The sequence below is a fragment of the Artemia sp. Qi Xiang Cuo genome, chromosome 13 (genome assembly GCF_049724085.1).
Source record: "Artemia sp. Qi Xiang Cuo chromosome 13, ASM4972408v1, whole genome shotgun sequence".
In the NCBI taxonomy this organism is placed as follows: domain Eukaryota; kingdom Metazoa; phylum Arthropoda; class Branchiopoda; order Anostraca; family Artemiidae; genus Artemia; species Artemia sp. Qi Xiang Cuo.
Genome location: NC_142806.1, coordinates 10,759,238 through 10,787,106, shown reverse-complemented (window position 1 = coordinate 10,787,106; position 27,869 = coordinate 10,759,238). Strand labels below are relative to the sequence as shown.

Genomic DNA, 27,869 nt, shown 5'->3' with positions numbered 1-27,869 from the left:
GTCCCAGTTTTTTTTCCAATAACCCATAACCCAATATATTTGATTCTACAAAAAAAAAGTATTTTAGATTTACCTTGACTGTCAAAAGACATGGCGCCTGATTCCTGAGTGTCCGGTTGAAGTTGACAAGGTTCTGAAAAGCCAGGAAAATTACCCAAAGTAACATCTTCACGGTTAGGAAACAAATGAGGGTTTAGAACGCCAAAGACCTCAACATTGTGACTTGGTGAAGTTTCTTCAACTTCTAAAACAAAAAATAAATAAAATCAACACAAAAAAATTCAACTGTAAAACTTATTAAGCAAATCCAACTAAATTAATTTTTATTATACGTTAGTCACAAGAACTGACAATAATAATAAGCATCACAATAGCACTGTGGGGTTTCAGGTTCTATGCATTTTTAGTATTTACTTTTTTCCCAACACCACTTCGTATGGAAGAGGTTGTGTGTTATGCTTCAGAGGTAGCTCATTCAAACAGAGAATGCAATTTCGAGTGTCTTTCTTAAGAGTCAAAGCGATAAGTGAACCAGCCTTCCCTATGTCGCCCCCTTTAGCTACTTTACCCCAAAAAGACATCCAAGCAAAATTTGTGATAGGGTCGTTTGGCTCAAAATCGTAGAACCTTCCAATAACTATGCGTCTGCCTGTAATATATGTCCACCAGAACCTTCTGGCCAAAGGCTACAAGTTATAAAAGTTGTCCAGTATTTACATATTCGTTTCGCTATTTCGAAAGGGAGGCGTGTTCAATCCTTAGTCTTGAAACAGGCTATGGGTATACAGGTGAAAGTCTTAAGAAATAAAAAAAAAGAATAAAGAACCAGTACGTGCATGTAGACTATCAAAAAGGCGTATCAGCAATATTTCACCAACAGCACATCGCATTAAACTGAAAATTTCAGGACTGCAACTACTAATACTGCTACTACTACTAAACTAAATCAAAAGAGATTAGGTGAATCCCGATCTCAAAATGAGCGTAATTAATTTTAGAAATAATATCATTATTGAAAATATGAAAAACACATTACGCATAGTGAATAACATTATTATTGGAAATGTGCAAAATCTTTAGTTGCTATACTGATTCCTTTGGAGCCTTCTGTATTCTTTCGGGTACCGACTGAGAGAAGGTTAAATCAAATATCAAGTTTAATAAAAGAATTTAATGGGTTTCAGCAAGAGTCATTACTCTTATTTTGTATATTCTAATCAAATAAATAGAAAAAAAAAAAAAACAGGGCAAACTGCTTTCCCTTACATTTTAATTAAACAATGAAAGACTAACCTGAAAAATTTAAGCTTGCATTGGGCTTTATCTCTGTTCTTTCCAAAATCTGATTCCTAATGAGCTTAAAAAAAGAAAAGTTGTATACGTTAATATGGACCGTTCTTTAGAGTTAGAATAGACTTGAATTTCAAACACAAAGTCACAAATCTTTTAGCAATGTCAATCCTGTTATTATTGATGTCAAATTAATTACTTTTATTATATATATATATATATATATATATATATATATATATATATATATATATATATATATATATATATATATATATATATATATATATATATATATATATATATATATATATATATATATATATATATATATATATATATATATATATATATATATATTAAAAACACCATTCCCCAAAACTACCAGGTTATAATATAGATAAGGAAGGGGCATATAGCCTACATCCATAAAAGAACAAAAACAAGTTTTCCTTTCACCTCAGAACCGGTTTTATCAACCAGGCTGCTAAATTTCATCACATATACTTATTCATTTATATAGAGAAAGGGGAGAGGGGTATCCCATCGATTGTATGTAAATATGCATGCTTTTGCGGCTCTTTAACTCTTTACTTCGGTGAAGAACCCTTTAAGGGGCCCAGTATATGCAAAATTTTATTTTACGTTAAGTGGACTAAAAGAATAAAAAAAAAATTTAATTTGAACAAGTTAAAAAGCCCAAGACACTTGCACAAAGGTTTGAAAATGTCTTTTTTGGTTTAAAGATAAAAGGTGCAAAATAAGAATAAAATAAAAGACTAAAAATTAATTTTAATCAGAATATTAATAAATATAATTATAAATATTAATAAAATATAAATATCAAAGTATAGACTTCATGTCTTAAGTTGAGTAATAAAAAAAATAGACTTATAAGAATAAAAATAAGACTAAAGACAAGCATATACATGAAGTAAAGACTTGAGAAAAAAATGAAGATACAGTTTTAACTTATATTAAGACATGTAACGGCAACACCTTGCAAAGTAAACAAAAAGAAATACAAAAATACCCAATAATAAGACTAGGATTCCCTACCAGCTTAAAACTATTCACCTGATTTGCTCCTTACTTACAGTTCATTCGCACGAACTATTTGATGACAAATCCAGAGCTCTGTGTTTTTATTTGTCGTAAAATAAACAACAAAAAAAAGAGAAAAATATTATCATACTAGCTAAGATCACCTAATAAAACTAATGCTCGCTTTTCGCTTGGGCACTATATGACTTTAATTGTGCTCGTCTTTGGTTTTATCTAGCTCTTTACTTTTAATTTAAAAGATTCTTTTGTGAAAAATCCTTTTTAAATAAATTCCTGTTCTTTTTAATAGAAATAGTTTTATTTATTGGTTAATAAAAAGAGTAATTCTAACACTTTTTTGGTTTTTGTTCCTAAGAAGCAAGCTTTTTGTTCACTAAATATAATTTGAACAAGTTTTTTTTATATTTTAATAATAGTTATATTAGAAAATCTTTGGTGTACGGGTACAAATGATGCTATTAAGCTAAATGGATTAAGTCTCTGCGTAATCGTTGGTTTTCTATAGGTCTGAAGGAATTCTTACTCCAATATCTTATAACCTTGAGCAAAGATAAATTATAATCGACAATCTCTCTAAACATCCGCCTTACCTTAAAATACCCTGAACATTTCAACTTAATCCCCTTCCGAACCGGAGATATCGTAGACAATGGCGCCGGCAGAAAATTTTCCAGGGGGGGGGGCAGACACCAGAATAGCAAAGGTGAGTGGGAGGAGGGGGCAAGAGAACGCATTTTAGGATATATTTTCTTTGGAGTAAATTCATTGTTCATTGCAGTTAGAAAAGAATTTCATTTTTCTTTTCTTTTTTTTTGGGCCATGGAGCCTTATGGGGGAGATTGTGTTGAAGTAGTTTTTTGTGTATGATTTTTTATTGTTAAATAAAGAACTCAGAACTCAGAAATAAAAACAATGACTAAATTTGCATGCATAATGAAACGAAACTTAGCAGATTTGAAAGCGTGAGGATTCCTGTTAAAGAGATCAATCCATTTAATCAATAATAGATTTAATTATTATGCGTTAATCTTAATCCAGTATGTTCTAACCCTAGAGTAAAAGAAAATCAGATTCAAACCAAAATTATGGAAAGATTCATTGTTTCCCGAGATCACAACAGGTGTAGACTAGTCTTGCAATTTCCTAAGCCTTAGAACAGACTACAGAAGAGGTAGATATGAACTTAAAAATGGCTTCCAAGGGGATATTTTAGGCTCTAATTTAATTTCTGGAAGTTGAATTTATATTCCCTGGATCAATAGATTTCTAAGATCTCAAAAGCCCCTAAAGTGGTGTTTTGTCGAGATCTTCACATTTCTAAGGGTACGCACAGATTTTAAATGACCATGTAAAATATACCTTTCATAACAGGTTTATTTTCTGCAGTGAACTGAAATCACTGACGTCTTCAGATATTTGAAAAAAAAATATATATAATATCGAAAGAAAAACTAAATTCAAACTTACAATTCAGCTGTCAAATTGACCCTTTTTTAAAACAATAGTTCTCCGAATAAAATGAATAGGCTCAAACAAAATTGTTTATCACAAGAGAATCTCATCAAATAGTCCATTATAACAAACTGCAAGTAAGGGGCGACCCGGACCATTATTCACCAAAACTAAAAACAGAATTTTGATGACAAACATCAACAGAATTGGCTTTTTATGCTAATTCTAAATTTCAAAAATCCATTCAGTTTATTGTTACCTACCAAAAGTCACAAATCTACTGCTCCAAAAATAAGGAAGCGGTCTTGGTGAAAATCGCTCCTTTGTTAGATTAAATAAAAAAAACAAGTTTTTTTAACTGAAAGTAAGGAACGACGTTAAAACTTAAAACGAACAGAAATTATTCCGTATATGACGGGGGCTGTCCCCTCCTCAACGCCTCGCTCTTGACGCGAAAGTTTCTTTATTGTTTAAAAAAATAGGGTTGTGAGAAAGTCAAACTTTAGCGTAAAGAGTTAGGTGTTGAGGAGGGGACCTCCCCTTTAGTAAACGTACTCAGTTATGTTAGTTTTATTTTTTAACATAGCTCATTATTTTCAGTTAAAAAAAAACTTGTTTTTTTTATTTAATTTTTGAAAGTTTTTTAGTTAATGAATGTTTTGATTTTGTCTCACCGTAAATGAATAATTGAAAAAAAATTTACATATTATATTTGGTTAAATGGCTTTCTACAAACCTGTTTAATTTTATTTACAAACGTTTTTATTAGTAATAAATATGCGTAACTTAGAATTAACTTACGTAACGAACTTCTATATTCATAAATTTTTAACACGTATATTAGGGGGTTCGCGCCCTAGTCAATACCCTTCTCTTTAAACTATAGTTCGAATTTTTTTTCCAGTTCTTTAAAAATGACCTCTTAATCACACTCAGTTGATCAGTTGAAAAACTTGTTTTTTTTATTTAATTCCTGATCTTTTTCTTTAATAATGCTGGGAAATCCGGCGCCCCCTTCATAGCAATGTCCCTTCCCCCCTGAAAACTTCCGTCATGGTACGATCCTTCCATATAGCCCCCGCCCCTCGCCTTCCCCCACCGACCCGAAAAAATCTCCTCTGAAAAAGTCTGTATACTTCCGAATAAACAATACTATATGTTAACATTGAGTAAAGTTCATAACTTTCAGCCCTCCCCCTGGGGACTTTGGGGGATCAAGTCATCCTAAAAGACATTTTTATCATATTTTCGACCATGATGAACAAAATGGCTATCTCAAAAATTTGATCGGATGAATTTGGGAAAAAAATGAGAGTGGGATGGGGCCTAGTTGCCCTCTATTTTTTTTGGTCACTTAACTAGGAAACTAGAAATTTTCATTTCTGTTCGAATGAGCCCTCTCACTATATTCTAGGACCACTGGGTCGATACGATCACCTCTGGGAAAAAACACACAAAAAAAACAAACAAACAAAAAAATAAACACGCACCCGTGATCTTTCTTCTGCCAAAAAATGGAAAATTCCACATTTTTGTAGATAGGAGCTTGAAACCTCTACAGTAGGGTTCTCTGATACGCTGAATATGATGGTGTGATTTTCATTAAGGTTCTATAACTTTTAGGGGTCTTTCCCCCTTTTTTCGAAAATCAGCCAAATTTTCTCAGGCACGTAACTTTTGATGGGTGTAATTAAACTTAATGAAACTTATATATTTGAAATCAGAATTAAAATCTGATTCTTTTGATGTATCTATTGGTATCAAAATCCCGTTTTTTAGAGTTTCGGTTACCATTGAGCCGGGTCGCTCCTTACTTACAGTTCGTTACCACGAACTGTTTGATTCATCATGTAAGAGAACCCTAGCGTAAAGGTTTCAATCTCTAATCTACAAAATATGAAATTTATATAGTTTTTTCAGCAGAGAGATTTTGGATGCATGTTTACTTTATTTTATTTTATTCCAAGGGGTGATCGTAGAAGCAAGCAATCTTAGCGAAAATCGCTTTATTAGATTCATCGTATCAAAGAACCCTGCCGTAGAGGTTTCAAGCTGCACTATACAAAATGTGGAATTTTTTCAGTTTTTTCTAGAAGCAAGATCCTGGATGTATGTTTATTTGTTTTGCTTTTTTTTCTGGGATATTTGTACCAAATTAGAGGTCCTAGAAAGTTGGGAGCTTATTCAAACGTAAATCAAAAGCTCCTTTTTCAGTGACCATAAATATTGTGTCATGAGAAAGTATTGTTTTCTTCCATTTTGTGACACCAATCTGCGACGTTGCCCAATATCATTTTGCAATCAATTAAAAATTATGAGAATCTAATTCATTTAAAAGTACCAAAACAACTATGTTTTATTATTCCAAGTTACAGAGGCAGTAGTGCCAAATGGTGGCAGTAGCCTACAGGATTTAAGTAAGTTGATCCACTTTATATTTTCTAAAATTGCGTTTGTTGATGTTTACTTACGTATCAGCTATTGTCAAGGTGGGGGAGTCATTTTGTAGGCAGGGGTGGGGGCAAACGCCTAAAAAACACATTTTAATACTTAAACTGCTAACCCTAAATGAGCGTTCAGACAAATATAAAAAGATTATAGTGGGGGGAGTAGGAATTATCTAAAATATTTTTCTATGTAGCATAAAATCATTCCCATGCCAAGCGGCACAGAGGCGGAAAAGGCAAGGCGGGTCAGGAGCCCCACAAGAAAATTTCTTTGGGGGGAGAGGCCCGATGCTACTAGTAACTTTGTTTTCAGCAATTTTCATTAGTAATATTTCTCTTTTCTATTTATTTAAAATGTGTCAATGTATTGAAAGACAGAATTTTCATCCATGAACAAAAAAAACTAATCTTTGCAAATTTTGACAGTATATTCAAAATTTAAATTGCAATCCAACATTTCAATCCTTAAGCAGAAAAATCGAAGAAGTAGGACGGTACTAATCAATTTACAACTATTGACATATCCATTTTAAAAGCAATAAAACAAGCATTTAAGGATCAGCATCCCATTATAATTTGGTTAGACTTGAGCATGATTTGGAGAACAGTCAGAAATTAAATCTTTTAAATACTAGTTTTTCAACTGAAATCAAGGAGCAGCTTTGAAACTTATGAGGAACAGAAATTAGTCTTTATATGAAGGAGCTGTCTCCTGAAGGAGCTATTTACTGAAACACAAAAGCCATTGGATTGGAAAGAGAAGGTTTTTCAAAGCACTAAAAATTTTTAGCTTAATGAGGAAGGAGTTGAGGAGGGGGCAGTCCCCTTATATACAGAATAATTCGAGTTCATTTTAATTTTTAAAGTTGCTCCCTACTCTTGTTTTTTTTTTTTTTTTTTTTTTAATCCTATTTTACCCCATGGAATACGGGTCAATATTTCAATGCTCTCTTGTGTGGTTTTTGATGGGTTGAAAGGCTTAGAGAATTTTTTTTGGAGGGTAATGAAAAAAGTGTGTAAGTATAAAAAAGTATATAAAGTATGAAAAAAGTATAAAAAATGGAAAAAGTAAAGTAATTACAAAAGATACAAAAAACAGTAGCCGCGTGAAAGATAAGATAGGAAATCCTAACATTCAGTTCAATTGTGCACCGAAATGTTGAATGGACTTTATTTAACAATACCGACATTTTTTAATGTCGGTATTGTTAATTATTTTTGTTAAAAAATTGTTAAAAAATCTTTTAATTTTTTTTAATGGCTTATCAAACACCAACACATTTAACTCTTTCAGACTCTGTAATTATAAAAAGTAAAGATTTTCCAAGTAGATGGTTCAAAGTGAAGCATTGGAACTAAGATTAAGAAAATCAAATAAGAATTTCTAGTATTGGGCGTTATTAAGAAAGACTAATTGTTAAACATTACTGAGTAATATTGATTATTAATTTAATTTAATTAACTGGGTCAATACAGTCACTCCTGGTGAAAAAAAAATAATGAAACGCAAAAAGAAAATATAAACGTTCTGGGAGAAAATAAAATATTAAACATTTCTTATTACAATGGCTCAACGGTATTCAGGCTTGCTCAATTTGACGGTGTATTTTCATCGGGATTACCCCCTTTCTAAGTTGTTTTCCTTCTTTTTCTATAAATATACGAACTATCTTATGCACAAATAACTGAAGGATGTTTACTTCAAACTTGAAACAAACACATATTCGGAATAAAAAGCTGGTTCTTTGATTTAATGCTACGAAGATTAAGGTTCTCATGTTTTTTGATTTCCACAAAATTACTTTATAGTCCCAGATTTCCAGTGGGGCCAAGGCCCCTTCTGCCTTCATGCACGTACCAATGATCGTGGACTCATACTTTCGACAATCTTGGATGCAAATAGTGTCTTCATGATTAGTTCTAAATCCCACTTAACGATCCCCGAAAATTCAACTTGATACTCTCAGTCGTTTCGAAAATATCTACGTCTTTTTGCCAACCTGGATGCATACAGTGTCTTTAATTTAATTCATTCTCCTGTTCAACATTCCCTTGAAGCTCTGACTTAATACCCTTATCCATTCCTGAGATATTGCAGATATACCCTTTAACAATCTAGACGCATATAGTTCCTTTGATTTAGGTCAATATCTTCCTCACCATGCCCTGGAACAATTAAAATTACTGCACTTAGCCGGATAATAACTACCATTACACCAATGCAATATGTATCGTTATATTTAGTTCACCAAAATACAGGGTAATAAATAGAGGGTATTACATTCTAACGTAATACCCTCAACTGTTCCTGGAACACTGCACAGACACTCGTTTGACAATTTGGATGTGTAATAGTTCCTTTTAAATTGCCTGTATATTTTCCTGGACTCTCCCTGAAAGTTTTAACGTAATGCTCTATTCTGTTCCAGAGTTATTGCATCTTCAAAATTTTGACAACTAGGATTCCCTTAAACTCCTTTGATTTAGTTCAATATATTTAGGCGCAGTAATAGCAGTACCAATGGTAATAGCTTCAGTCACACATAGAATAAACCGCAGTCGCAAGTAGTCGCCGTCACAGTTGTAAATATTCACATCCTCTATCACAATCAGTTACAGTCATAGTCATTAGTAGTCACGGTCTCAATCGAATTAGTAGGAGTCTCAGGTTATAGCAACCCCAGTCAAAATTAGACAAAATCATAAATAGTGGCGGAGACGTAAACAGTGGAAGCCATTAGTAGTTTCGGCCACAAGTAGTCAAAGTCACGAATATTCATTGTCGCAATGGAAAGAAGCAGTAGGTCCTGTCGCAAATAGTGACAATCACAAGAAATCCCAGTCGCAACAAGTCAGAGTCGCAAAGGAGTCAGAGATGCAAGCAGTTACAGCATCAAGCAGTAGCACCCGCAGTGACTAGCAGTTGCTAGCGACTTTCAATTTCCAATCGAATGTTTCCCTTCCAAAGTTTCTACGACTTGTTATAAACGAATTGGACTGGAAAATACTACAGAGAACGTACTTTACTCTTTACTTAGGCAGCGCTGCGACACTTATGACAAGGATGTCTATCTGAAGTCAATTACCTTTCAAGATTTTAATCTATATGGCCAAGCATAAAAATTTAACTTTTTTGAGGATAGACCATAATACTTAGGCTTGTCGAATGTGAGAGAAAAATGATGAGAACCTCTGTTATAGATAGTTGTTTCGACCTTACGCCATTTTCAGACTGTTTTTTGAAATTCCTTTATAATTTTTTTTTTCGGGCAATTTCTCCTTGCTAGCCCCAAGCATGGACATTTTCTACTCCCTGCTGCCAACTCAGTAGTAAATACCAGAAAGAACCACAAATTAGTGCCAGTGCCTTGCAGAACTAATCAATTTAACAGTTCATTTGTGCCGTTTTTTTACCAGTGTCTATAACAAAATACTTTAGGACTAGGTTTGTAAATGACAGTGACATTTAGTTTGTGATTTTTATCTAAGACTATGAAAGCTGTCTTTAAATAAATGATTTCTGATTTCTATAGTGTATTTTTTGTTTCAATCCAACGCCATGTTTAGGGGTTTTAGGCTACTGTTTGAAAAGAAATTTGTTTTCGAAATACCATTTTAGTATTAAGACTGATTAAGATAATAAATATCATGACCAAATCACCTAAAAGTAGAAATATTTTCTAACTTGTCATTATATTTAAAACACGTTTATTAATTTGTATTTGTTATGGGCTGTGGTTTGATCCCTACTAGGTTGCAGCTAGTGCAGTCAGTGACTTGGTCAAACTGATTAAAGACTTGATTGGAGACCAAAATATGATTCAAAAATTTACTATGTCCACAGGACTTGCAGGCGAGTGGGCAACTGATATTTTTCAAATTATATTGACTTTGTCTACTGGGAAAGCCTGCTGGTATCGGCTACTACAGCAACCATAATTATTTGCAGCTACAGCTAAATACCTTTTCACTAAATAACTATTTTGTAAAAAGAAAAATGTCATTTCTTCTTTTTAAGTAAGTAGAATAAAATTCTTATTACAAAGAAAATAACAAAACAACTAAAGTTGAGAAAAAGCCACATGTTTCGCAAACTGGACATTGTTTTAATCCCAAGCTTGAGTTGGATGAAAAGCCTCTATTTGAGGTTTAAACAGGGCATTTATTTTTAGTGAACATAAACTGATAAAGTTAATTTCAACTATTCTTATTGCAGATTTAAAGACAGATAGAGTACCACCAATTAGCCAAAAAGAGAAAGACCTATTTCAAAATAAAAAGATATGATCAATCATGTTCTTTGAAAAAGGCTAAAAAGTAATAAAGGAAAACAAATGCTTACTGTTTCACTGCCATAATCAAAATGTTCGTCATCATCTACAAACGGATCAGAACTATTGTTCCCCCCTTTGTCAACACCTACAGCAAATTCATCTTTGACTTGCTAAAAAAAATAAACCCAACACCAACAACAACCACAAAACCCAAAAAAAAACGAATTTTATTAAAGCGTCAACATAAAGATAAGGACAAGATTTAATCTACCATCAAAAGTAGATATTTTATGAACTGATAGAAAAAACTGTCAAACATCATGAGAAATAGCTTTTTTTTCTATTGACTTTACTTGATCCTTTTCATAATAATACAGATGCATTCTGATAGCTCGGCAGTTTTATTACAAAATATATAATGTAAATATCTATTTTAAATTTATTACTGTGGATGAATATAGTTATTTCAGAGAAGTTGCCAAATTTGCCAGGACACATCTACCACAAAGAAATGAATGGGTAAGATAGCCAAATTTTCGTCTTAGCATGTTGAAGAAGGTGAAACTAAAAAGCTTTTAAAAATACAAAAAAGAGGACAAAAGAATATACACATCGTCAGGAGCCTTTTGAAACAAAAAAAGTGAAGAACACAGACACATTTTGATGGCTTAGCAATTTTATTGCAAAATATTTTATATGAATGCTTTTTTCAAATTAATCACCGTGGATGAAGATAGTTATTCCAGAGAAATATTTGATATGACAGAACACAATCTGCCACAAAGAAATGAATAGGCAATTTAGCCTAATCCTTATCTTAGCAGGTTCAAGGGTGTGACATTGAAAAGCTTTTAAAACTAAAAAAAAGTTGCATATGGCCAGGAGCCTTTGTAAATAACAAAAGTTAAGGCCCTGTTCCCACCTTAAATAAAAAAGTGGAAAGATGACCTGAAAATGCAGTTTACGTGAAATTCTAACCTATGTGGAAGAAAGATCTTCTAGTAGATTTCTAGCAGGTCGGGACAAAGACCCCATCTGTCAACTATAGCATATGATAAATTCTTAAACTGGAAACAGTCTCTAACAGAGTTTACATTGCAAACACATCAAGGTTTGCCCAATTGAAAAATCAGGAGCCTAGGGGCTAGGAGGCATTTTTTATAATCTTGGATTTGTTTTGAACAAGTGTTTGAACAAGGATTTCTTTATTTTCTTCAAAAAGTTTAAACGAATCATGCATACAGATGTTTGGCACTACCTATTTCCAGCAGACATCAGTTTATCTTATTGTAAAAAAACATTGAAGAAATTTTCTTCACTTAAACCTAATGTGTGGTATAGCATAAGTGGTCAAGGTGTATAGGCTCAGCCGAAAATGGAATATCTATAGTTTTTTTTTAAATAATCAGTAAGTTTAGAAGAGGTTTTTTTTTCTCAGCAAAGCTGAGAACCCTCACATCTTAATCTTACATCTTACATCTCAGACCATTTCTCAAAACATAAAGTGTTCATTCTGTTCAAATCAATGGTCTAAGGACTTTGATTCATATATTATTGAACTCCTCTATCATTGTCTTGTAAGAGGAAAACATTAAATTTAAGCAGTTTTGGCAAAAATCAAGGATCACTAGGATAGCTTATTGGCCCTTTGAACTAAACAAAATCAGAATGTGAGAAAAAAGAAATGTCAGATCAAGGAAGAAAATCTTAATAGAAAAATCAGACTTTTTGCTTTGTAATTTTGAATGTTAGTTAAATAGATTTCTAACCAAAAGTAGGCTATTTTTCAGGTGGAAAATGAGATTCTACTGTCTAGGTATTACAAAAGTAGCCTATCATGTTACCTTTTGACTTTAACCTAGTGCCTTCTTGAAATTGAAATAAAATTAACTACATAACCATCCATTAATCACATGATTTAGAGTTAAGTAAACCTTAATAAAAAAAAAACCTTACAAGTGAGTTGCATGCAGCAATATCTGTTGGATAAACAGAGGAACTAGTTTCAGCAGGATAGTTAACCAAGTTACCATTTGAGGTATCTCCCACAGGAGGTTCTAGATTACTGGAAAAATCTTCAGGCAAGAAGCTGTTTTCTGAGGTTGTATCAACGTTGTTTCCCTTTGCAGCAGGTTGAGCCATTAGAGTGTTTTGAGAGAGAGAGATAGGTTTCTGTATCTGGCTAGCTATCACACCAGGATAAGCAAGACCTTTAACTTTAAGCATTTCAGCCACTTTTATTAATGAACTAGTTTGAGGTTTTGGAACAGTCACTTCACCTGTATACATAAATTTCACCAAAGCTTCCAGATCACGAAATTTCACATCCTCTAGAATAATAATAGGATGGGAGTGTGAAATCCCAAGAAGCAGTGTTTCAAAGTATGAACTAGAAGATGAGAGAACAAGTCTGTGACATTTGATGCTATGACTGTCACATAATAGGGTTACATCTGTGAAGTGGTTAATGTTTAATAAAGATAAAAAATCTCCATGAAATACATCTAGGTAGTTGTCCCACTTCAAACAAACTTCTCTTTTTCCCATTTCAGAAACAGTGACTAAATACTTGAATAACACAAACTCACTGAAATAGAATGAAATATATAAACAATCTGACAAGTATTCCAAATCGCAGTAATTATAGATACTGAAGATGAAAATTAAGAAAGTGCTCAACAGTCAGAAATTATGGAACACCTTAACGCATATATTTGTCTTTTAAAGCTTTCATTCCAATTCAATTTGTAAATATCCTAGCTTGATAACTAATAATTCTATCTCTATGAATATTGAAAAGCACGCTTTCATAATTTGCTAGATTTCTGAAATCAACATTAGCAATTTACGTTTTGAATACACCACTGAACAAGCTTAGATTTAACATGCTAACTATAAACTCATGTCTAGTCATTTAAATATGATGGCCAACCACATTTCCTAAACATTTTAATCATATTAAATTTTATCCCTTTTAGAAAACTCCTATTCTGAGCATATGTGGAAATAGCAAAGGCTTTAGAAAAGATCAGATTATTATTCCTCAACAGGGAATGATGAGTTTAAAACACCCATATTCTTGCAATGAGTTCAGATTCCACTGCTAAACTTTGCAATCAAAACAGCAAAATAGATTTCTTCAGTATAAAGCATTATAAATTTTCAGCATAGCACATTATTTGCTTAATATTTGAAATATGCTAAATGTGTGCATGGCAGCTGTTTTCTGTTCTGTTATGAAATAGTGTAAATTTTTTTGAAGCATAAAAAGAAGGGAAAGGAGTGAGTAGCACAGCTAACTACAGCTTTGATGATAAAAATATGTTACCATTTAGTTGACATTTCTATGACCACTTATATACTCTGTTGGATATTCAGACTCTTTTTCTGTGCTAATGCCTGTACATAGGCTCTTTCAGAATTATTGGATCAAAATGCCAGAAAAGTGTAAAATCAAGAAAATCTTATTGCAAATATAGTTGAAGAGGCTGTTTTGAGAGAAAATCGAAAGATTTTTGGATCAACAAGTTTATTAGTTTTACTTTTTTTAGACTTATCGATTTTGAAATTAATGGGGAAAACATTACTGTGAATAACAGGCGAGATTTTTGGTCTAAATAAAGCAAACTGGAAATAAAGGCAAGATTTTTGTAGTAAGATGATTGTGATCAAACATTACAGGAATAGAACAACACTCTCAATATCTTCCTTTGTGTACCAAAGTCTGATAATTGCTTTCTGATACAATTTTGCAGTTAAGAAATATTTTCTGTTTAAATGGTGAATCCTTAGGTTTATAAAAGCAAGTTGACATATGGGGGGGCAGAGGGGGGCTGCATCCCCCCTGGCTAAATGATGCTGCCTTGTATTTTATATTTTTGTTTTGAGATTTCTATTATACAGCATTTGAAGTGCCAATTAGACCAGCTAAGCCCCCCCCCTAAAATTCAGCTTATGGGTGCCAATGCAAGTTGACCAATTATCTCTAAAAAAAGAAATGCTTACTTGTACAAATGCAATGCAAAACAAAAGAAAGATAATCTTAGGATTCAGAGAATAGCCAAATTCAAACAATACAATTTTTCAGCATGATCCTAAACTTGCACATATTTGCCAATGAGAGTGGCTTTAGATTGGTTAAGTTAAAATCAATTAGTTTTCTATATTTTCATTAACAAAAACAGATTTAACTCAATGATCTCTTTCAAAACTTCTATCTTGCATCCATGACTTACTGGAAAAAATTCAAAAAGGACACAAACACTTGTAAACACATCTACAACAATAACAAACAACAATAGTGCAATACTAATTTTTGACTTGTAAGGGTCTGGAATATAAACTACAATGGAAATAAAACCCCAAATGAGACACATTTATTGATCCTGTTTTGCTTTAGACTTTTTGTTACATCAACAGCCTAAGATTTACAATTAGCACAGCAGAGACATCCTTCAATCCCATTTGTACTAAAAACTCAAGATTTATAGAAAAAACTGAATGCTGCACATTATTATTTGTTTTTAAGCAGTCTAATTACAATTTTAGCTTCAGTTTATTGTAATCTGTGACTCCAAATCCTTCAAATGTAATAAAGCAAAAAAAGTTCCTATAAATTAAATCAAAGTTCTTGTTCACTTTTTAAGAGTCAAAAGAGATTGGGGGACAACTACCCCCCCCCTCCATGCCCTAAATGCATCAGATATAATTTTTGAGATAGACATTTTGTTAAAAATAGCTCAAAGTTCAGATAACCAAACTCCAGTGTTGACAAAGCCCCCCAGGGCCCGAGGGTAGGCATTGTAAGTTATGCCCTGGGGGCATATATGGTTGTTATGGAAGGTATGGTTGTCTAAACTTCATAGAGGGCTCATTCGATTGGAAATGGAAAGTTGTAATTCACTTATTAAGAGCAAAAAGTGATCAGAGGGCAGCTAGTCTCCCCCACACCCCATTTATTTTTTTCCCAGGTGCACTTCATATAGGTTTTTGCAATCAAAATCAAACAAAAATTAATTAAAAACAAAACTTCCTGAAAAATAAGTTTTTCAAAGAAAAGTAAAGGCCATTTTAAACTTAAGCTTGGCAGATACAAATACCTGTTAAACTTAAAACTCAAAACGACCAGAAATTAATATTAAAGAATAAATGAAACCCAAAACAAACAGAAATTAAATAAACAATCATAGCAAAAAACATACAACACATAATAATATAAACGAATAAACAGATCTTAAAACAAGTAACACTTCAATTGAATATGAAAATCAAGCTTAAAAGGAAAAAAAAATATTTTGCTATTGAAGTATAAACGAAACTTAAAACAAACAGAAATTAAATAAACAATCAATGCAAACAAACATACAATAGATATTAATGCAAATGAATAAAAAAATCTTAAAACGAGTGAAACTTAAATTGAATATGCCAAGCAAGCTTGAAACAAACAAAAATTATTACAAACAAGGGTTTGGGTATCACCTCCTTCTCTCACTATAAAAGTCTAAGACCTACTGTGTCATTGGCGCTTTACTGAAAACTATATGCGTCTTGAACAGTCTTGGAAAGTATAAACAACATCAAATTGAATATTTGATATATAATGATATTGGTTGTTGAAAGATCCATCACGTCAAGAATTGATTTCACTCTAATTTTATTTTTATTTTCAATGCTGTAAGAACTGGAAAAGAAGATATTTGTAATATAATTTGTTTTCAGTGAATTTCCAATGACACGGTAGGCTTTTGGTTTTTATTTACACTTAAGTAAGGGGGCAGTACAAGGGCGGATCCAGGATTTTTTTCGAGGGGGGGTTTTACTAATTTTTGACTCAGTTTTCGACTAATTTTACTGATTTTTACCTAGGTTTTACTAATTTTCGACTTATTTTCGACTCGGTCAAAAATTTCGACGGGGGGGGGGGGGGGTTAAACCGGTTAACCCCTCCCCCCCTTGGATACGGCCTTGGGGCAGTATCCAAACTGTTGTTTGTAGTGAAACTATATTTATCTTGAACAACTTTAGAAAGAACTAATAAATTAAATTGAATATTTGATGTATAATGATATTAATTGCTAGTCAGATTTTATATGTCAGATTTTAATAAATTATCATAGATAGAGTTCAGCCCAAATTCACCAGGAATCTTGCTTTAAAGCCAAAGAAATAGAGTCTTTATGTTGTAATAATCTCATTTCCAAACTCTGGTCAGTACATCTCACATATGAGCTTCAGCAAGTACATGGGATCTGATAAACCCCACTTTGTTGCCACAATGAAGTTAGATCCTTCCCAGAATCTAGAAAACTACCCTAAGTGTTATTACTCTTTAAAGCTACTCTTAGACCATTACTCTGTAAAATTCTTTTAAGTTTTTCACGTAGCCCGGGTACATATTGTAAGGAACAAAAACTTTCTTCTCTCGAGTTGTCTCCAGGACTTCCTTAGAAATCTCTTGAAACCTTTTTCTTCTTTTTGAAAAAGTCTGGTTAATTAACCACTCTGGATACATGTTGCTTATTAGTATTTTCCTTAGAAAAGACAACTCCTCCTTAAAAAATTTTGGAGAGCAAAAACAAAATATCCGGTCAGTTAAAGAAATGATCAAACCAATTTTTACTTGGCGAGCGTGACTGGAACTATAAGACAAAAATCTATTGTTATTTGTTGGTTTCCTGTAAATTTTAAAATCCAGACTATTTTAATTTTTCAATTCAATTCAATTTATTAAATACTACAATAAATACATAAATACACTTAAGCACTAGAGGTCCCAAGAAGCATAGATTGTAGAGGACCTTCTATTAATCACAAAATACACACAAAACAAATCAGAGAAGGAAAAAAAACAACCATGTCTCAAAAATTTAAAAACAATGCGATAAAAATCGACAAAAAAAAAAACAAAAAAAAACAACTGCTACACAATAACCTTTGACTTAATTTTATCTGAACTGAAAATGTCCTGTAATTTATTAAAAATCAAAACCATTAATAAATATTACTAAAAAGCAGGGTTCAAATCTCATTCAACATAATGAGAGAGGAGAAAAGAAAAAAAACTATATAAAGTAAAGTAGAATAAATAGATAAAGCAAAATGAATAAAGAAATAAAGAAAAAAAAATGAAAATACTTCAAGCCTTAGAGAATATTTTTCTGCAAAGGGAAGAAGAGTTTTTGATAAGAGAAAGTTCACTGGGAATAGAGTTCCAAAGAACAATTGCTATATAAATTGGTGACCTCTGATCTGCTGAGGATACCCTTTTAGGCAGCGGAAATTTTGTGAACAGATATCCGAAGCAAAGTCTAGCACTTACGTGTTGATGCTAGATCAAAGTAGGATAAAATATTTGGAGGAAGCGAGAAATTGAAGGCTCGATGAGCTATTTTTAGGTTCTGCTTCTTGATAACCACATCTAAGGCATCTAGAGCTAGACCTGTATCACTGATAAGATCAGCTGTAGGATAGAGTCGGGGTAGGCGAAAAGTTGCCTTCACCACTCTATTCTGTGCTGTTCGGAGTTGCCGAAGGGAAGAATAGTTAGTATTGCCCCATACAGTGCAGCAATAAGAAAGATAAGGAAGGACAAATGCATAGTAAAGAGCAAGCATTACATCGGGAGGAAGAAATTGATTGGCACGATGAAGCATAGACACTTGACGAGAAATTATAGAATTTGTATAGGAAATATGAGTTTTGAAAGAAAGAAAACAATCAACATGCACACCAAGAAGTTTAACACAAGAGCACTGGGGAATTATATCAGTACCATAAAAAACAAAGATTGTCGGGGAAGGTTCAGACATGTGGTATGGGGTTCGAAAATGAATAATACTACTCTTAAAGCTATTCAACAGCACCCCGTTCTGCTCACACCATTCACACACATGGTTGAGCAGAAGCTGAGCCTTAGCAACAGCAGAGGGTAGATCATTGGAAACCACAAAAAAATTACTATCGTCTGCAAACAAAACAGTGTGGGTATCAAGGTTGGGAGATGGAGGAAGGTCATTAATATAAATAAGAAAGAGGAGTGTTCTCAAAACTGAGCCTTGAGGTACCCCTTTGGAAACCGAAGCTAGATCAGAACATTTCCCATCATAACACACAAACTGAGATCTATTAGACAGGTAAGATTTAAACCATTCAAAGGCAGTTCCCCAAACTCCAAGTAGAGACAGTTTTCCCAGTAAGACAAAATGATCTAACATGTTGAAAGCTTTATAAAAATCAAGAAATAGGCCTAGAACACAACGACCCTTGTCTATGTTAACACGCACGAATTCTGTAATGTCAACTAGAGCACATGCAGTAAAAAGTTTAGGTTGGAAGCCATACTGGTGATCAGACAGAACAGAACCGCTTCCAATTGAAGCAACAGTAGACAGGAATGGAAAAAGCCTCTTATGCACAACTTTTTCAAGTAATTTCTAGAAAATTGGGAGAATTGATATAGGTCTATAATTTGACACTAAGCTGGGGTCACCCTTCTTAAAAAGAGGGATTACATTTGCAATTTTAAACAAATCAGGGTATACACCTTTGGAAATAGATAGATTAAAAATATGGGTAAGAGGTTCAACAACATAAGAAGAAACAGACTTAAGCACATGGTTTGTTAGTCCAAGCGCATCAGCTGTGTTACTGCTACTTAAAGAAGAAATAAAATCACAGATCTCTATGCTTGTACAAGGAGTTATAAAAATACTTCTCTCAGCTGGCGAAGATTTACCTAGTTTAGGAAGGGAGGGGGTCTTAACAGTTGGTAGGGTGGTAAAGTAAGAGTTGAAGGCAGTAGATACAGCTGCTTTTTTAATAGATGAACTGTCTGCATTCTTGAAGGCAGTAGGCTGCTTCTTTGATTGTTTCCTATGAGATACAACTTCATTAACTACACTCCAAACTTTCTGTAAATTACCTTTGCATTCCTGAATTTTCAACAAAAAATAATTCTTCTTAGCTAGTCTAATTGTTGATGTTAATACATTCTTATAATGCTTATAGTTTGATAAATCATCAGGATCAAGGCTTTTGCAAGCCAGCTTAAAAAACTCTGACTTCTGAATTTTTGATCTCACAAGACTAGGAGACATCTAAGGCATCTTGGGTTTATATTTGCTTGAAGATTTTACAAGGGGAAAATTTTTTTCAGTTAGTGTTGTCAGCCGAGTGATTAATGATGCTGAAGCCCTATTAACATCATCAGAGTTCATTGCTGAACACCAATCACTAGCACTAAGATCAAACATAAGGTTATGAACCTTGCTCTGACTATAAATTCTTGAATAAGACTCACCTCTGGTATCCTCTTGGCTCAGCATTTTCAACTTTGGAACAGAACAATAAATTGGAAAATGGTCAGAAAGATCAGAAAAAATAATACCAGAGGAAAATTTAATATCATTTTTAGAAGACAGAAAAATGTTGTCAATCAGAGTTGCAGAAAATCTGACTGGATCAAAACGAGTAGGAAAGAAAATGCAAGGAAGAAGGCCAGAGGAAGAAATAGATTAAAAAAAACGGCCAGACTCATTATCCCACCAAATTTTCAACAAATTGCTGTTGAAATCTCCAACCATAAGAACATTTATTAAAGCAAGCTTATCAATCGAGCATATTTCATCAATTAATTCAAAAAGTGCTGCTACTGGGAAAGGTGGTAGCTTATAAAATAAACAAATAGTGTCATAACTTACTGTATTACATGACAGGTCAACAATCAATGCATACACACTTCTATTATTTATGAGTGGATCAAAAATCTTCTCAAGATTTACGTCTCACAACATTAAGATTACTTCTGACAAAAAGGGATATACCACCAGAGCACTTAGTTAGAGATCTAGTTGAGTGGTATGCAGTAAAACCTGGTATGTCATACACAGACATATCATCACTTGAAGACAGCCAGGTCTCTGTGAGACCTACTACATCATAAGGGCAGTTGATACCACCAATATATTGCAGAACATTATCCCATTTGTACCTTAAACCTTGCACATTCAAAGTAAACGCATTAAAGTTTTTAACAGAAGACATTGAGGGCAGCACTTTTTCAAAGTAATGTTGATAAGAATGGTAACAACAATCAGACTGATGAAGAGATTTTAACAGAGGATCATTTTCACTATCATCACTAGAAACAAAAGGTAGATCAAAACACACTGAAACTAGAAGAGAAAGTTTACTTAGGAAAGAAAAAGAATCCTTAGTATCATCAATTTTCATTATCCAATATTAGGAAAAGTGGTGAAATAGATAAAGCTAAATTAGTGTGGACAGGAAGAATACAGCATGGAAAATAAGTTAAAAAAACAAACTGCATGTAATAATTTTGATGACAAGGGAAAAAGAACAAGCCAAAGAGAAAAAAAGAAAAGTTGGCAAAAAAACAACTAAGCAGATGAAATTTTGTTGTAAAAAGAAGAGTTATGTAAAGCAGCACTAGGTCATTTAGAAACAATACTGGCAAAAGATTCTTTCAAAACAAGAAGGGCATTAATCTCACCAATGGATGGTATTTCGAGTACCTTATTTCCACGTACAGCAAAAATATAACCATTCGGAGTTCATGCATTAATCCTGCCATAATGAGCTTTAGCTTGTGAAAGTAAGGTAAGCCTAGGTTTAGTCAAAGGCTCATTAATGACCACACCAGATCCTTTTTATTTTTGAGAAGCAAGAAACGTGCTCTCAGGTTGCAGAACTCAATAATAACTGGTCAATTTTTATTACCAACTCGTTTCACAAGCACAATGTCACTGTTCAAAAGACTAATGCCAGGAAACTTATCTTGGCAAAATGACAAAAACTTAGGTTCAGGGTTGTCAAATGTACTATCCTCAGGTAATCCAAACACAATGAGTTGATTTTTTAATTCTTGCTGCTTAAGTTGATCAGTTTGAGCAGCAACATGATCAGCATGCTTTTTTTCAATGTCTGCAATTTTACCAGAAAAGTCCATTGCTTGAAGCTGTGTACTGACCATCTGTTTAATGTCTTCCTGGTAGGAGCCTGACATCAGGTCCTTTACTGCCAAATTAAGGTCAACTTTGTCACCTTTCATAGGCAGACCAAGGGATTGAACTTGTGACTGAATGCTCATTGTAACAGCAGTAAGCAGGGATTTAAAGACATTTTCTTCAATGGACTTTGCCATCTTCTTCAAATTAGTAATATCTGTCTGAATCTCAGGTGTAGCAATGGCAGGATTACTTGGGTTAGCAGGCCTAGAATTAGCAGCAGCAGATTGGCTCCTGGTAGACATTTCAAAGAAGCAATATGAGCAAAGCACAGCAGAATACAGAAACCAAGCAAAATTCAGGAAGCAAGCAGATGCTGAGTAGCTGTAGGATTGTTGGAAATTAGTAGAAATTGGAAAAAATCTTACCCTTAAAGTCCCCTCTTTACCGTAGGGGTATCGTTGGATATACTTGTCAGTTGTAATAGGGACAACTGATGAACCCACTGGTATCAATAGTTGTTGTTTCTTGTTAAAAACCAATGAGATATAACTCAGCACATATGTTTCGAATTTTGAATTTCACTTTAGCTACTTTTGGCTATCCTCCTCCTCATAATCCCATACTGAAATTATGTCATCCATATACTGGCCCCAAAAAATATGTTTTAAAAAATATGAATCCAATGCAATTGTTTCAATATTCTCCACAAAAATATTAGCTAATAAAGGGGCCCCCATAGGTAAACCATTTATTTGTTTGAAATACTCCCCTCTGAAATGAAAAAAATAAGAGAACTTATTGCACAACCTTACTAAATACATAATTACAGAAACTTCCAAATATGTTTTGCCACTAATCAAATCCAAATTTATTAACAGCTTTATTTCTCAAAGAGTTTTGGCTGCTTCTACATCAATATTTGTGTACATTGACATAAAGTTCAAGCTTGAAAGCAAAGAACTTGAAGAAATTTCTACTTTTTTCAGCTTTTAAACCAAATTCAAAGAATTCTTAATCTATGACATTTGTGTAGACAAAAGTGGTTTACAGATTAACACTAACCACTTGCTCAAAACACTTGTTGGTGACCTTGTACTTGACACAATTGGTTGTAATGGTAGGTTAGGCTTATGAATTTTGGAAAGTCCATATAATTTAGGGCACAAGAAACTGCATGGCAGGCTTTTGTAATAAAGTTGAGGTGTTATTTTTCCATCATCCTTTAAACACTTTAATTTGTTCTTAAACTTATTTGTAAAAGTCTGTTTGATTATACAATAGCTTCTTGTATGTTTTTTCATCCTTTAGTAGACTTCTTAATTTTGATTTGCAGTCTTCAGTATTCATGACAACTTGAGTGTTACTCTTATCTGCTTCTGTAACAGTAATTGAACCATCCCTTTTCAAGTTTTTAAGAATTCTTATGTCTTTGATGGTGATACTAGGAAATTCCGGTTTCAATACAAAATTAGACAGGGTTTTTACGGGAGAAGCTCTTACTAAGCTAACATCTTTTATTAGATTTGCGTTTTATGCAAAGTTTCTATTGAAGAGATAATATCTTCCACGGGGACTTTATCCGGTTTAAAACAAAATTTTGGACCCTTTTCAACCACTGATTGTTCTTGTATCATTAAAGTTCTTGATGAAAAATTAACCACACCTGGTCCAAGAATTGATGAAGGTATTACTGCATTATTTGTTGATAGTTTCGAAAACTTTTTTAGCAATCTTTCTCTTGAAAGGCAAAAGTCATGACTGAAGTGATTTTTTCCTGTTTGTTGAATAAAACGAAAGTCACTTACACTAACTTTTTTTTATAAGATTTTCCAGGGAAAGTTTATCTCTCATTATTAAAGCTCTTTTTCTACTTTTATCCTTAATAATGTGATTTAAAGTCTTGAAATGTAAGCTTTGTTCAAACTTTTCTTCCTTGTAAGTGCCCAAATGTAAATTGAATTTTAGCAAAGGTGGCACAATTCTCATCTTCTTACATCATACAAGAAAATCCTGGTGGTTGATAACATTTGCATATTTTTTCTGAGTGTTTATATATTTATACACATTTTTGGTCAAATCATCCCCATAAATATGACGTAGATTATTTTGGAGACCGCACTGCCTTTCCATGACAATAAAATAAGAGTTCAAAATAGGGATAAAATCCTTTTTAATAGACAGTGCTTAGAAATTCACAAAAAATACCAGATATTTCAGTATATATTCAGTACGGGATTATGGGGGGGAGGAATTGAAAGGATTTTTGTAACATCTTAATTGTTTGGGGGGGATTTAAAGTTTACTGTTGAATTAGAAGAGAATAGGAAACTTCCTTTTCTTGATGTTCTTCTTTTGAAAAATGAAAATAGTCTGGATTTTAAAATTTGCAGAAAACTGACAAATAACAATAGATTTTTGTCTTATAGTTCTGGTCATGCTTGCCAAGTAAAAATTGGTTTGATTATTTCTTTAACTGACCTGATATTTAGTATTTGCTCTCCAAAATTTTTTGAGGAGTTGTCTTTTCTAAGGAAAATACTAATAAGCAGCATGTATCCAGAGTGGCTAATTAACCAGACTTTTTCAAAAAGAAGAAAAAGGTTTCTAGAGATTTCTAGGGAAGTCTTGGAGACAACTCAGCAGAAGGATGTTTTTTGTTCCTTACCATATGTACCTGGGCTAAGTGAAAAACTCAAAAAGAATTTTACAGAGTAATGGTCTAAGAGTAGCTTTAAAGAGTAATAATACTTTTGGTAGTTTTCTAAATTCTGGGAAGGATTTAACTTCATTGTGGCAACAAAGTGGGGTTTATCAGATCCAATGTACTTGCAGAAGCTCATATGTGGGACATACTAACCAGAGTTTGGAAATGAGATTATCACAACATAAAGATTTGGCTTTAAAGCAAGATTCTAAGTCTGAAGATTTTACTTCAGTCCTTTCAGAATATATTTTCAATTTTCCAGACCATTCAATTTTGTTCAAGAATGTCTCTTTGATTTCTAGGGATTGGGTTTAAAGCACAATTTTCATTAAACTCTTGAAATAAAGAAAATTTTATTCAAGAATATTGCTTTGAATCAGGATACAGGTGAATTTGAGCTGAACTCTATCTATGATAATTTATTAAAATCTGACAGAGTAAAGTTCAATTCACCCAATGTAGTTGACCTCTGTCCAAAGGTTATACCATTGAACACTAATGAACCAAATCCAAGAAGGTCAAGGAGGCTAGCTTCTGCCTTTGCTTTGAAAAGAATTAGAGAATTAAACAATATGTAGTTTTATTTGATTTTGTATATAAGCTTTTGTTTTAAATTGGTTTTGCTTAGTTTTAATACTGATGAGGGTCACTGTATATGTGACCAAAATATCTGGTACTTTCATGAATTTCTATACACTATCTACTAAAAAGGATTTTATCCCTATTTTGAGCTTTTATTTTATTGTCATGGAAAGGCAGTGTGGTCTCCGAAATTATCTAAACAAAGTTATGAAGCTGAAAATAATTTTGTTGTACTTCATTTAAGCAGAATATCTATTTTGCCAGGTTTTATGTTTATAACACACAGTTTTTTAAAGGTCAAGAACCTCTAGAGAGAGAAGGAGTGGAGGTAGGTACTTCAAAATATCTTCCCAGGAACAAATAAATGGTTTACCTATGGGGGCCCCTTTATTAGCTAATATTTTTGTGGAGAATATTGAAACAATTGCATTGGATTCATATTTTTTAAAACATATTTTTTGGGGCCAGTATATGGATGACATAATTTCAGTATGGGATTATGAGGAGGAGGATAGCCAAAAGTATCTAAAGTAGAATTTTACCGTTTTCTGTCTGGTTTTAATTCCAAAAATGCAATTCTTTTTATCTGAGGTATGTCTTAAACCATGGGCCTATCAATGGGTTTTTCATAAACTTAGGAAATATCTTTGTTGATCATTGAAACTTCATAAATTGGGACTGAATAAAATTTTGAAGCTGAGAATAGCCTCCTTTTCTTGTAGCCTACTTCATTAAAGCAGATCATTGGAATAAAAGCCAAGACAAATAGGCTAGTATCAGTGGAGAGGCACAGCTGGCATAAGCCTTTTTCAGTAATGTAGAACATGATGTCAATTTCACTTGTTGATGGATAGTCTACTATCTATCCATCCATCTTGAGGCAGAACTAGGCTAGGTAAAACAAGGTAGACTGAGTCTGTTGGTTTTTGAATTACTATCAAGTTGCCATCAATCTATGGCTAAATGGAGAAAAAGCCAGGCCAGATAGAAAAATTTAAGAGAGATCACCTTCTAGAGAGAGAAGGACAGGAGGTAGGCACTTCAAAATACTGGTAAATATATGCCAAATCATATTATTGAGTTAGGAATAGAGAGAATGCACTATTCAATGCCTTTTTTTATGCTGATTACAAATATAATAATCATTTCTATTGGAAATGAATTTCAGCCCCCTCCCCCTATATATGCCAATTCAGGGTATATATTTCAACATTAGGGGGGTGGGGTAAAGTTTAAACTTACCTCCCATTTACATCAGAAACAAAATTTGCCCCCCCCTAATGTAGAAATATGTACCCTGAATTGAACATATATAGGGGGGGGGCTGAAATTCATTTCCAATAGAAATGATTATTATATTTGTAATCAGCATAAAAAAGGCATCAAATGGCGTATACACTTTATTCCCAACTCAATAATAAGATTTGATATATATTTACCAAAATACCTTCCTGGGACACACTTAAGCTGTAGATCCATCCCTGACAGTTTTTTTCATAACCTAAATGTTGTGGGGGTATGACGTAGCCTACAGTTAGCCTAGTCACTTTTTTACGCTTATTCTACTATAATTACTCTATTATACTACCAAAAAACTTACTTTTTTCACAGTCAGATTTGGCTATCTTTTGTTGTTGTTGAGTTGAGTTGATTTGAGGTCACCTCACGTCTTCAAGTTCACAGGTAGGTTATTAATTTGAATAGTTATTTACAGGGTTGCCGCCGGCCAATGTTGCCACTTGACTGATACCAAAAAGCGATGCTGGTCGATGAAAAAAACGGTGTTTTTGCGGTATCCTCTACCGAAACACGGTGTAATTTATGGTGTATTTTGATACCCGTAATGCACATACGTTGCCACTAGTTTCAACAAAAACTTACTTTTTAAAAGCAATTAAATTCCTTGCTACTTTTCTAGCAAATAGATACTATTCCTTATTATTTTTTAAGTGGTAGATTTTTTCATGAATTTTGAAAAAATAAGGTAGAATAAAATGAAAAGAGACGTCCCCTAGATACCTACTTCATAAATAAAAAGGAGAAATAGTTCCCTAATGATAAATTCATATCTTTTCCCCACTTTCTGGCACTCTAACCTGTCCTTCATCATTAATAGCTCGTCCAGGCCGTCCGTTCTCTAGAAAATTGGAAGTAGGATAATCTACTCTTTTCTATTTTCAACTAGATTAAAAGTTTATTTATCAATATTTGTTTCATTTTTGGCGCGTACTCCAGAAATGCTGTGTATACTGTCGTTTTTGTCCCATTTTTTTTTTGGATCCTTTGATATACCGGCCTTGAAAACGAAAAAAATGAACCAGTCTACACTTCCAGTATTCCGCCACATCTTTTTTTTTAGAAAGTAGACAGTTTGACGCAGTCCACAAGACGAGAATACTATATTTTAAGGTTTTTACTGGGTCAGCAAATATGCCAAACAACATTCTTGAACCAAATGCTCATTTTTTTTCCTCTTTTAATTTTAGATGCTTTGGGCTACAGAAGCAGTTTTTACACAACTTACTTCCTTAAAATAAATTTCAAAAAATTAATATAAAGAATAATACAATTTGTAGTGATGCTTTTCTACAATTTTCAACTTTTCGAGCAAGCATACTATTTACTTGCTTAAAAAATTCCTCAGCATGGATCGGTTTTTGATTCGTCAGCATATTTTTACTCCTGCTCTCGCTCCAAAGCAAAAAGGTAGTTACACCCTTGTCTACATAAGTGCCCAAGACATACGTTTTTGAAAATTTATTTCTTGACCCCCTTTTCTTTTACTCCCCTTCTTTCGAAGCTTGACTCCATCACCAGGACAAACCCCTGCTAAAATCGCTGATCGAAATCAAATGTTGAAGGTATTTGGATACATGAGAACTAGGCTTGAAAAGATTGCATCTAGCTTCATGTTTACTTACAGAGTTTGTGGTTACCTTAAGGCAATTTTTTTATACCAAAAGTAACTCTTGCAGCTTTTGTGGGAGAAATAATGTATAATGACCCAGAGATGTGGCATTGTCTGAAAAAAAGAGATGGAAAAATAGAAAACGAAATGGCTAGCAAAAGAGCGTTACTTTGATTA

The 27,869-nt window shown here is 33.2% G+C and overlaps 1 protein-coding gene across 5 annotated transcripts in view; it reads right to left on the bottom strand.

Moving 5' to 3' along the window:
- The window catches only part of LOC148944939 (uncharacterized), a 46,005-nt gene extending 19,494 nt beyond the window's left edge, over window positions 1-26,511 (bottom strand). For 3 of the 5 annotated variants that reach the window (XM_089098815.1, XM_089098818.1, XM_089098817.1), the window contains exons 1-5: window positions 26,385-26,511; window positions 12,485-13,115; window positions 10,597-10,698; window positions 1,294-1,357; window positions 74-244 (exon numbers count right to left, since the gene is read on the bottom strand). In XM_089098815.1, the coding sequence (XP_088954941.1) occupies window positions 74-244; window positions 1,294-1,357; window positions 10,597-10,698; window positions 12,485-13,075 (928 nt within the window). In that variant the 5' untranslated portion in view covers window positions 13,076-13,115; window positions 26,385-26,511. Of the gene's footprint in view, window positions 1-73; window positions 245-1,293; window positions 1,358-10,596; window positions 10,699-12,484; window positions 13,116-26,384 lie in introns of those variants that run through there. The other 2 variants (XM_089098819.1, XM_089098820.1) reach the window with 2 other exon arrangements.
- Between the last annotated feature and the right edge of the window lie 1,358 nt (window positions 26,512-27,869).